Source organism: Tiliqua scincoides, chromosome 4, assembly GCF_035046505.1.
Source record: "Tiliqua scincoides isolate rTilSci1 chromosome 4, rTilSci1.hap2, whole genome shotgun sequence".
In the NCBI taxonomy this organism is placed as follows: domain Eukaryota; kingdom Metazoa; phylum Chordata; class Lepidosauria; order Squamata; family Scincidae; genus Tiliqua; species Tiliqua scincoides.
This window is the reverse complement of record NC_089824.1, coordinates 143,296,839-143,308,171: the sequence shown is the minus strand read 5'-3', so window position 1 is coordinate 143,308,171 and position 11,333 is coordinate 143,296,839. Positions and strand designations below refer to the sequence as shown.

Genomic DNA, 11,333 nt, shown 5'->3' with positions numbered 1-11,333 from the left:
TGGAGTATGCATGCACTGCATCCTGTGGGGAAGTCCCACAGGGTAAGGAAGGCTTACTCAGAGGAGATCTCCTGGACTAGTTCCCCAACCACTGGATGCAGCAGTAACCATTTTGCTGCCCACTGCAATGTGGGAGGGGACAATTGTTGAGGGGGACACTAGGATTGGGTTCTGTGACTATATGGTTTCACAAGATTTCCTCAACAGTTTCACCCATAGTTAATCACTTCAATAAACTGTTTATTGGGGTTAGTTTTTAGTTCATTCAGTTTTCCATCCTCTAACACAGGGGTGCCCAAACCCCGGCCCTGGGGCCACTTGCGGCCCTCAAGGACTCCCAATCCAGTCCTCAGGGAGCCCCCAGTTCCCAAGGAGCTTCTGGCCCTCCGGAGACTTGCTGGAGCCTGCTGTGGCCTGATGCAGCTGCTCTCAGCATGACGGCCAACTGTTCGACCTCTCCAGTGAGCTGTGGGATGAGGGCTTCCTCCACTGCTTGCTGTTTCATGTCTGTGATGCAGCAGCAGAAGCAAAGGAAAGGCTGGCCTTGCTTTCTGCAAGGCCTTTTATAGGCCTTGAACTATTGCAAGACCTTCATTCATTCATTAAGTTCCATCTCTAATATATTCATTTATGTAAATTCATTTAAATTTGAAACATAAATTATTTCTTTTTTCCTCAACATGGTGTCAGAGAGATGATGTAGCCCTCCTACCAAAAAGTTTGGACCCCCTTGTTCTAACACAATGGGGGATAGGATTGGGCAGTGCATTGACTAATTTGCATATTTATTTATTTATTTATTTATTTGATTTGTATTCCGTCTTTCTCCCTAAAGGGCACCCAAGGCGGCTAACAATCAAGTTAAAACACAAACAAACAAGGATACAAATAAACATTAAAAAATACAAAACACTTAAAAACAATTAAAGCAAGAAAAAATACATAGCAGCAGATTAAATCACGCAGTAAAAGACATAATTTATAAATTTATAAAAACAGCCCTTATAGCGCCATGAAGGCTTTCCTGAATAAAAAAGCCTTCAGGTTCCACCAGAACATGAATAATGAGGAAGCTGCCCTCAATTCAAAGGGAATTCAAAGAATTCCACAGTGCAGGTGCCACCACCGAGAAGGCCCTGTTTCTGGCCTCCGTTCCCTTCACCACTCTCAAATGACACATTACACTTGCAGAAAGAGTTGCAATTGTCCTCCTAACAATCTGGCAATGGGTAGCTTGGCTTCCAGTAATGGGGATTCTCTGAGTGACAGCAGTCCTTCTCTGTGCACAAAGCTGCCTCCTCCACATATGCCACCCCATTACTTTGATGGGTATTTCATGTTTCAGAAGCCCGGTGTGGAGTCTTTTCCAGATTACGATATTGAATGTAAATAAGGATGTCGATATAAAACATGAAAGGCCACCTTTGTAAAATCTTTTTGCTGTTTTTAGATTAAACATGGCTGACAGCAAATCCCGGCTGACCAAAGAAGAGAAACAGCTGCTGCAGCATTTGTTGAGATGCAGGCACCTAAGCCTCCTCTATAAGGGAAGCATTGACACATACAACATTAATACCTTTCACAATATTTGCAACCAACAAGGTCCAACTGTAGTAGTGGCATACAATGCACGTGGCTATATTTTTGGAGCCGATACCAGTCAAAGTTATACTTCATCTGGGAACTATATAAATGATAGCGAAGCTTTCCTCTATAGACTAAAAGGGAAAGAGTCTAGCCCACTACAAATCCCAGTGAAAGTACCCAGTCAGGCTGTATATGATGTTTCAGGAATTGGTCCTTGTTTTGGAGCCAGATCCATTATATTCTTGTCACAAAATCGTGCAGAGGTGGCCACAGATGCTACTGTTGCCACCTACACATTCCGTCCAGAAGATTTACATGGGAATGACCAGGCCCTCTTGGAATGTGAAGTATATCGAGTTGAAAGAAAAATGAACATATATTGACTATGTTGAAGGCTCTTACAGTATTCTGATGTTTTCCTACAGATGCTGGAGATCTCATGAAAACTCCATGGAGGCAGGTTGAATGGACACCTGGGTAGGTTAACACCTTCAGCATATCTTTGTTTCAACATGTATGTGCCATAAATACATGGTAAGGACGGTCCATCTTGAGATTCATGTCGCTGCTGTCACTGATTAACAACTGAAATGTCAACTTTGGTCTAAATTGTCAATAAAGTATAGTGCTTCTGATAGGCTTCACTTTTCTACTTGTCATAGTAATAAACAGGCAGCCCAATCCTAAACTGTGCTGGCACAGTGGGGCTGCATGGCCTCCACAGTATCCAATGCAGCTTATCCGGTGCAGTTGCCTTCCAGTGTTGCTTACCCTCTGGGGAAGCGCACATGCTTTACGGCACGTTTTTGACATCCTCTGCCATCTCAGGGACCATTATGCCAGGGAATCTTCAACTTTGAATTGCGCTCTTAGCAGTATTGTCTGCAGATATATCTAGGCTGGACCTCGTGGCTAATGTACAAAGGTATATTTTTCTTCTTCGGTTTTAGTATATGCACCTCTGAAGGGTTTTTCTGTCTTAACAGAGAAAGATCGAAACTAATGGATGAGATAGGAAGTTACAAGCCTTATTTGAATTCAGTGCCACAGTATCGGGTGCTGTTCCTTGGGCCAGTTGGAGCTGGAAAGTCCAGCTTTTTCAACTCTGTGAATTCTGCGTTTCGGGGTTATGTGACAAATCAAGCCATTGCAGGATCAGATTCCACAAGTGTGACAATGGAGGTGGGTATGAACTGCTAAATTTTATATGAAAATGCATTCAGTTGTGTTTTAGTTCTGATTAGTGTAGGGGTGGCCAAGCTTTCAACTTCAGGGCTTCTGGACCTTTAACAATTGAGTAGAAGAGGGAATTTGTCAGATTCCCTCTACACAACTCCACACACATACACAGAAGCAGGCAGGCCTGCTCCTGGCTGACTCAACATGAAATGAGGGTTCTGAGCTTCCTCTGATCTGTAATTTGCTGCTTAAATGTGTTATAAATTATTTGCTCTATCTAGTAAAAACCCAAACTGCAATTTCATGTTCTGGAGCCAGGCAGTAGTGAGATCTGTCCATCCACTTTCCTTCTGAGCTGCATTTCACCACCCTTCTCAACGATAAGCTTTACGGCACAATTCTAATCTTTGCCAGCACCAGTGTGGTGACTACTGCACTGGCCAAGGCTATTGCAAACGTGCTGTAAAGCACATCACCACTGCATAGCAGTGAGGAGCACTGGCAAGATGGTGCTGATGCAAGAGAGAACGTGCGCTGGAGCAGGTAAGAGCTGCTCCAAATAGTACAGGGGTAGGGGGAGGGCAGGGATGAGTGGACTGGATCTGGGAGAGGATTGAGATCCGCAGTGCTGGTGCATGCTGCATCCTATCACCCTTCCTGGGCCTGAAAACCCAACATGAGTCAACTCAGACTTGTGCTGGCTATTTAGCAGGTGCAAATCCAAGTTGCCCCATTGAGCAGGCTGGGATTTTTCTGAGGTAATGCGCCCTCTTTACCTCGAGGAGACCTCCAGCCTGCTCAATATGAGCTTAGGATGTAGTGTGGCTGGAAGAATGGGCAGCAAAATGGCAGATGCGTTTCAATGTAGGTAAGTGTAAAGTAATGCCCATTAGGGCAAAAAATCCAAACCTCACATATAGGCTAATGAGGTCTGAGCTGTCTATGACAGTTCAGGAGAGAGATCTCAGGATGCTAGTGGACAGCTCGATGAAAGTGTCAACCCAGTGTGCGGTGGCAGTAAGGAAGGCCAATTCCATGCTAGGGATCATTAAAAAGGAGATTGAGAATAAAACAGCTAATATTATAATGCCATTGTGCAAATTGATGGTACAGCTGCACCTAGAGTACTGCGTTCAGTTCTGGTCCCCACATCTTAAAAAGGATATAGTGGAACTAGAAAAGTGCAGAAGAGAGCTACCAAAAAGATTACTGGGCTGGGGCACCTCCCTTATGAGGAAAGGCTACAGTTTTTGAGGCTCTTTAGTCTAGAAAAGAGGTACCTAAGGGGGGACATGACTGAAACATACAAAATTATGCAGGGGATCAATAGATAGAAGATGCTGTTTGCCCTCTCACACCACCAGAACCAGGGGACATCCATTAAAATGGAGTTTCTGAAGAGTTAGGACAGACAAAAGGAAATACAGATCTAGCCTTGTTATACAGGGATTTGACTCAACACGATTGACTCCCTGCAAATCAGAAGAAATGTGCTGATCCCTGGAGAAGGGGAAAAAATGCACCCCTTTAAAATCAGTTTAAAAAACTGATTTTTACTGTTGCAGAGAGACAGTCATACAGTGATTACAGGTATAATCTAATAATCCACAGATTTTTCTATTTCAAAGCTGATGAGAAGGGCCCTTTAAATTAAAGGAAAACAGTCATTTAAGAATGCCAGAGAGGGCAGCTGGCTGACAATCCATCAGTCATTCTCTCCCAAGTCTTCACTCCTCCCTTCTGCCTGAGCATGTGAAAGAAGGCTAAATGACAGCATCACCTTCTCCATTCTTTTCCTGTCACTGGGGCTGCTGGTGAAGAGAGGGATCCCTGCCTCCTAGTGATTGACTCTGTGTGCATTTCAAAAGGTCAGCAAGGCTGTTTTAAATCACCAGAGCAAAGAAACTTTGTTTTTTAAATTTATTTGCTATAGTGCAAATAAATTTTTTTTATAGTGCAAATAATTTTTTTGCAATCCAGGTGAGTTCTTGGAATGGAACCCTCATGAATAATGAGTATTGACCTGCATTTCTTTACCCAGCATGTAATTAGTCTGTGAAACTCCTTGCCACAGGATGTGGTGATGGCATCCAGTCTAGATGCCTTTAAAAGGGGATTGTACAGATTTCTGGAGGAAAAGTCCATCACAGGTTACAAGCCATGATGGGTATGTACAGTTTGAGATTAGCTAGTCGCTCATGATGAGGGCTGGGTAGGAATTTTTTTCTGTCATCCGAATTGGCTGTGGGTGGCAGTTTTTTTGCCTGCCTCAGACTGGCAAGGGAGGGAAGGTATATTCAGTAGGTTTCATGCATTAAAAATTGGTCACTGTGTTTAATAAATTAGTACATGTTCAACCCAATTGCAATCTGGTGTCTTTGTTGGGGGGTGTGAGTGGAAATAGAATACTAGATGCAGGGAGGTGGTAGCAAGATGCAAGTATCTTGTGGTCTTGTTTGTGCTCCCTGAGGCATCTGGTGGGCCACTGTGAGATACAGGAAGCTGGACTAGATGGGCTCTGGGCATGATCCAGCAGGGCTCTTCTTATGTTCTTAAGGTTGCACTGGCCAGGCCTCATCAGCATAGGTCAGTATTGGGCTGTTTGTTTTTGCTTGTGAAGAAAAGGAACTGGTAGGAGGGACTTCTTCATTTGTGACCCATTTTGAAGATCAACCCGGACAAAGAGTGGGATTGCAACAAAATAGATCCAAAGGGTTTTGTCAAGGAAAGTCAGAAACATCTTTAAGGTCCTTCCTGGTTTGAATATTCACCCCTTTCCTACAGCAAGTGATATTTGCCATATACTATATTTAGAAAGAGAAAGGTAAGTGGATTTGCATGTATTTCAATATGATGCCTTTCTGAACAAACAGTACAGAACCTATGGAGTTAAAAATAAACACACTGGACAGCCGTTGCCTATTGTTTTCTGTGACACCATGGGGCTAGAAGAGAAGCAAGGAGCCGGCCTAGACATGGATGAAGTGGCCAACCTGTTGAAAGGCCATGTTCCTGACAGGTACCAGGTAGGATGCAGTATTTTATATTCTTCAGTTCACTTGAAATAGAATATGTCAATCAGCTATGGTTTACAGAGGGGCATGTCCTCATTGTTTCTAGTGCATGGTTCTTGGGCACCAACAAAATATATATGTTAAAACAACATAGATATATGGTTCCTCTTTGTCCTTCTCCTTCCTCCCCAGTCTCATTCTCCTTGAATCCAGTCAGTGCTGCTGCTTCATGTGAAATTGTGGCTTTGGCAGAAACTCTTCCTACAGCAGCCCCATTACCAGCTCACTCTATATCAGCCCAATCTTATCTTGGGCTGGCCCAGAGCATGCAGTAGCAGAGCTTCCCCCTACAGTGCTCCGTTCCTTCTCCTTCTGCCCATGAAATGCCCACTGTGCCAGATTACTTGTTCCAGCGCAGTCTGCCAGCCACAGCAGCACGCCTTTAATGCCGCCACTTTTTGTAGCAGCTGCTCAGAATGGCCCACCAATGGCACGCTGTGTGAGCTGGTGCAAAGCTGCTTATAGCAGTGGGACATAGGGTTCGGCTGTGTATTGCTAGTAGAGGACATCTTCATCCAATGGCATATCCCCAGATGAGTATCACAGCATAGTTTCATCTAAGAATTTTAGTTGGATTCAGCCTGGTTTGCTGTGTTTGCTAAAAACATGTTGAATTGTTGATATTTCTCCAGCACTGTGTTCTCTGAAAGTGGTTATAGTCTATTATTGATTATTATTGCTATTACTTGTTTTATTTTCAGTTTAATCCATCTAATGCTATACACCCAAATGTGCCTGGCTACATCAAGCGCCCTGATCTGAAAGACCAGATTCATTGTGTTGTGTTTATTATTGATGGCTCCAAAGTTGAGATCCTTCCTGAGAAGCTAGAAGAAAAGCTGAAAGATATTCGAAGAAAAGCCATCAGGTTTGGTCAGTGTTGTGTACCAATATTTTTTAGTTAAAACAGGAGATGGCTAATGTCTTCCATATGCCATGGATGTCAATTGGTCTTTGAATCTGGGAATATCACCTCATTTATTATGAACCGACCACTTGTGTTAGCATCCAACAAAGGGTTTAACACTTCTTGAAGTGCACAGCCTACACCCTACTTAGAGGGAGATGATTAGGGGTTCCATGCTAAAGAGTAACAGCTAGTCCTTTTATTGGGAACTAGTCACTTGTTCGCATACAACTTGTGTTAGCATCTGAATCCTGGTCCTGTTCCTTGCTCAACCCCTGCATACCAACGGGCCCGCCCCCCTGCCCTGGAATGCTTCCCTCCTGTCCTCTCCAGCCCCCACCCCAGCCCCTGCACCCGTCTGACTTGGCCAGTGCGGGCTTACCTTTACGTTTTTCCTTTTCCACTGGCTCCGAAGGTCTTGGGTCGGCGTCTGGAGGCCTGCGCATGTTTGTATGCCAGCCTCCGTCCACAATTGGTGGCGCCAAAGTGCTTTATAGCTCTTTCTTGACATCATTGGGCTGGTGCAAGGGACTTGCGCTGGCTCATATATGGGTCAGGGTTGCACCCTAAGTAAGTAAATCAAAAATTTACAATAACTATGTTTAAAAATTTATTTAAAATAAAGAACCCTCCTAACACTCCCAAGCAGTTGCTGACCTGTTTTTTAAAAATTCCCTAAACATTCCAAAGGCTGAAATCCTGAAATCTGCTCTTACCTGGGAGTAAGTCCCATTCACTGTCATTGTTAAAAAGCATGTACATAGTAGCCTGTTAAAGTACAGATCTGTAACATTTCCCCAAATGTGGCCGCATACCATGGTATCATCAAGTCTATTAAAAATAAAATACACATTGAAATGAACGGAAACACCTGAAATAGGCTTGCAACCCACCAAGTGGGTCGTGACCCACAGTTTGAAAAACACGCCTAAGCCAAAAAAGTGTCTTAGTTTTCAAATAATTTCTTCTCCCTGTTTGTTGCAAGTCAGTGGTCAAGATTCTGGGTGAATCCCCAGAGTCAGACCTTACAAGAAGCTTCATCCAACATATGAAGAACACCTACACATGATCAGTTCTATATCTGCCTTACCAGAAAAGGAAGAAGATGCTTGTGTCCAGTCTTCTCCCCAGAGAGTCTTTCCATTTGTTTTCCAACAAGTAGAAGAAGAGTGTATATGTAAGATCCTTTTCCTCTCAAATGCATCTGATCCTATATCCAAATTCATATCTAAAGGCCCTGTTAGTTTACACACACACACACACACACACACACACACACAAAGACTTTTTCAAAGTCTCTCAGGAGCCACAAAACTTGGTACTGTCAGTTCCATAACTCATTGTCTTTGTGCAGGTGTGCCACAGCTTGTTTTAATGACAAAAGTGGATGAAATAAGCCCTCTTCTTGAAGAAGATGTTTCTCGAGTGTACAGAAGCAAGGCTGTTCAGAGGCAGGTAATGTGATTATTGTCTTGAATATTAACAGACAGCTCATTCCCATTAAGCACTGGCACAGTAGGGCCACATGGCCCTCACTGTATCCAGTGCTGAAATGGAGCAGGCCAGTGATTTCCTTGGAATAAGGGGACATTTGTTTCCTTATGCATGTTGAGTCCCAGCCTGCCCAATGGGGCTACTCAGATCGATGCCACCTAAATCAGTGGCAGAAGTCCAAGAAGCCCAGGTTAGGGCTTTCAGGCCTGGAACAGGGATTAAGATATCGTGGACACCACGTCCCCAGGCCTGAACCACTCCCTCTCTGCTCTCCCCCACCCCAGGAACCCCCTCCCTCCAGCCTCCCCCCACCCCTGTACTGCCTAGCAAAGAATTTACTTACTTTCCTCTTTCCTACTGTGACTTGCCAGTCCTTGGACCTGTGTGCCAGACAATATGGCATGCTAAGCTTTGTTGATTCATACATTATTGCTGTTTCTTATTTGCATATGCAGTGTCCAGACAGTAGTCTAGTTATGTCAGGCTCAGCTTTCTTAGGAAGCAAGAAGTCAGGAAAATTGTCAGGATGCTCTTGGTAAGAAACCATATACTCCTTTTTCTTTCCATACAGATGCAGTTAATAGAAGGAAAATTTGGCATCCCTCTGAATCAGATAGTCCCTGTCAAAAATTACTCATCGGAGTTGGAGCTTAGGAATGATGTTGATATCCTGATACTCTTGGCTGTGAGGCAGATTCTGCGTTCGTCCGAAAGCTACCTTGATAATTTCCCTCTGGAAAAAGAATAATAATAATAATAATAATAATAATAATAATAATCTTGGTATTTATATACCACCTTTCTGGTCAACAGATTACTCCTCTGATTCAAGGCGGTTTACATAGGCAGGCGTTCCTAAATCCCTCAAAGGAATTTTTACAATCATAGAGGTTCTCTCTTTCAAGAACCAACAGCATTTCAGATGGATCTTCCTGGTTTGGTCTCACTTCTGGCCTCCAGTTCTCCCACGCAGGTTGACAAGCAGCTCCATCTCTCACATGGAGGGCAGCCAAGACGCTTCTTGCTCACACCAAGAGCAGGTGGAATCACTCAGCTGGGCTTGTCAGCTGCTTCAAGGTCTTGCCATTCTCAGCCATTCAGGGACCTGCCGGTGTCCTCGAACTGGCGACCTTCTGATGTTATCTTTGGGCTAACAAAGGCTCTACCCTCTAGACCAGACCTCCTACAAAAGTAATGTGGATTATTCTGAATACTGAAGTGCTTGTTTAAGCTGTTTTCCTTTCTGATTTTTGCTTTGTATCTGTTATGTGACCATGTTTATTCAAAGTATGAACAGCTGGAATCTCCTGATTTGTAGAACTGACATCTGCTTCCAACCCTGTTCCCCATATCTTATTATTGATCTTATTATTAATGTATGTTTAAGGTTTATGTGGGTCTTCCATGATAAAAGTCTTTGAACAATTAAAGACAAAAATCCCATAACTACCTTCACAGTGCAATCCTAAGCAAATCTATTCTGAAATAAGCCCCACTGAGTTAAGTGGGACTTACTCCGAAGTGGGATTTATTTCTCAGGAGACATTCATAGGATTGTGCGAGACTTTTCTCGCTCTCTCTCAGAATTGGTGTGGCATAGTTATAATACTAAACTCTCACAGGTAACCTATGGGCACGCTGTGCTGCCAGAAGTTTTGTTTCATAAAGCATGCTTTCTGGTGGTCACAAAAGGGGATGCGTTGTTCAGCACAGCCAGACCGTTGCTGCTTAGCAGCTGCCCCAGAAAAAACCCCAGTGGTGGTAGTCGGCACAGGGGTGGAAATGGGCAGAATGGGTCATAGACTGGGGCAGGGTGTATGTTGAGGCCAGGAAGGGGGCAGTAACAGTAGCGGCAGCCCCACTGATATCCTATCTCCCTTCCTGGCCTTGACCAGCCTTCCTGGGTCCACTTGGACTTGCACCAGGAAAACTGCTGGCACAGGACCAAGAAAACCCATTTGAGCAATGGAGGCTTACTCCTGGACAAGAAAAGAAATGTTCCCTTACCTGGAAGAGAACCACCTCCCGCAAAATGTGTAGGTATGCAAAATGTGTTTCGGTGCTGTGGCTTCATTAGCAGGGGAGTTTAGATAGGATTGGGCTGTCCAACACCACAGGTAGGTTGATTCAAATAAAGGAAAACCAAGATTAGTTGCAGAACCAAGGTGCTTCGTGTTTATTGTGGGTAAAATACATTTTGTGTATAGTTCTTGTAGATCAGCCCTACAGATATAATGCACAAGAGCTCAGACTATGAAATACAGTCAGTTCTCTTTATATGCAAATGTTATCTGTGAATTGACTTATCTGCAAGGGGCAGAATTGCCACTGACCTCTTGTTATCTGTGACTCTGCTGGTGCACTCAGGATAGGTGGGTGAGTTTGGCGTAGCTACAGGCAGGCAGGCAGGGGTGACAGAGATTGCAGGAGGAGAAGAAACAGTGGCCTCTTCATGAGCAGAAGGCAGCGCCAGTACCATGCAGGGAGGGGATTGTGGTAATAGCCTCCAGCTGATGATACTCTTCAGTCTTTAGAAAGTGGTCTCGACTGGGTCAATTTTCCACAGCAAACGGGCACTGGTTTTGGTGCATAGCGGAACATAAGAACAGCCCCACTGGATCAGGCCATAGGCCCATCAGCTTCCTGTATCTCACAGCGGCCCACCAAATGCCCCAGGGAGCACACCAGATAACAAGAGACCTCATCCTGGTGCCCTCCCTTGCATCTGGCATTCTGACATAACCCATTTCTAAAATTGTTGGAAACATTTGTGTCCACTTCCTGACTTGACTTCCAATTAAGATTCAGGTTCATAAAGTTCATAGAGTGTATGGTGAAGAGAGTGCTCTGGAACCTAATCCCATTTTCAATGACTGAGAAGTGTAGGAACATTTTGCAGACTTTCAAATCTGGTAGGATTGTTCTGAGGGCACTTTTAGAGCAGGCATAAAATAGCACAGAGGCACAACTTCAGGAGAAGATTTTGGTGAAGAGAGAAGAGTTGCAGGAACACTCTAGTAATCTAGTTCAGGGGTGCCCAAAACCCAGCCCTGGGGCCACTTGCGGCCCTCAGGAAGCCCCCAGTCTCCAAT

General features: G+C 44.2%; 1 protein-coding gene across 1 annotated transcript; it reads left to right on the top strand.

The window, feature by feature from the left end:
• The first annotated feature begins 1,457 nt into the window (after positions 1–1,457).
• On the top strand, positions 1,458–10,849 carry LOC136649485 (interferon-induced protein 44-like). Its single transcript, XM_066626146.1, has 7 exons — positions 1,458–1,948; positions 2,011–2,064; positions 2,574–2,769; positions 5,640–5,792; positions 6,542–6,713; positions 8,102–8,202; positions 8,813–10,849. The coding sequence occupies exons 1-7, from the start codon at positions 1,458–1,460 to the stop codon at positions 8,987–8,989; spliced, it is 1,344 nt and encodes a 447-aa protein (XP_066482243.1). The 3' UTR covers positions 8,990–10,849.
• The last annotated feature ends 484 nt before the right edge of the window (positions 10,850–11,333 follow it).

Coding starts and splice junctions, on each gene's coding strand:
- LOC136649485 (XM_066626146.1), top strand. CDS start 1,458: ATGGCTGACAGCAAATCCCGGCTGACCAAAGAAGAGAAACAGCTGCTG. Junction 1,949..2,010: donor TGTGAAGTATATCGAGTTGA/AAGAAAAATGAA, acceptor ATGTTTTCCTAC/AGATGCTGGAGATCTCATGA. Junction 2,065..2,573: donor CAGGTTGAATGGACACCTGG/GTAGGTTAACAC, acceptor CTGTCTTAACAG/AGAAAGATCGAAACTAATGG.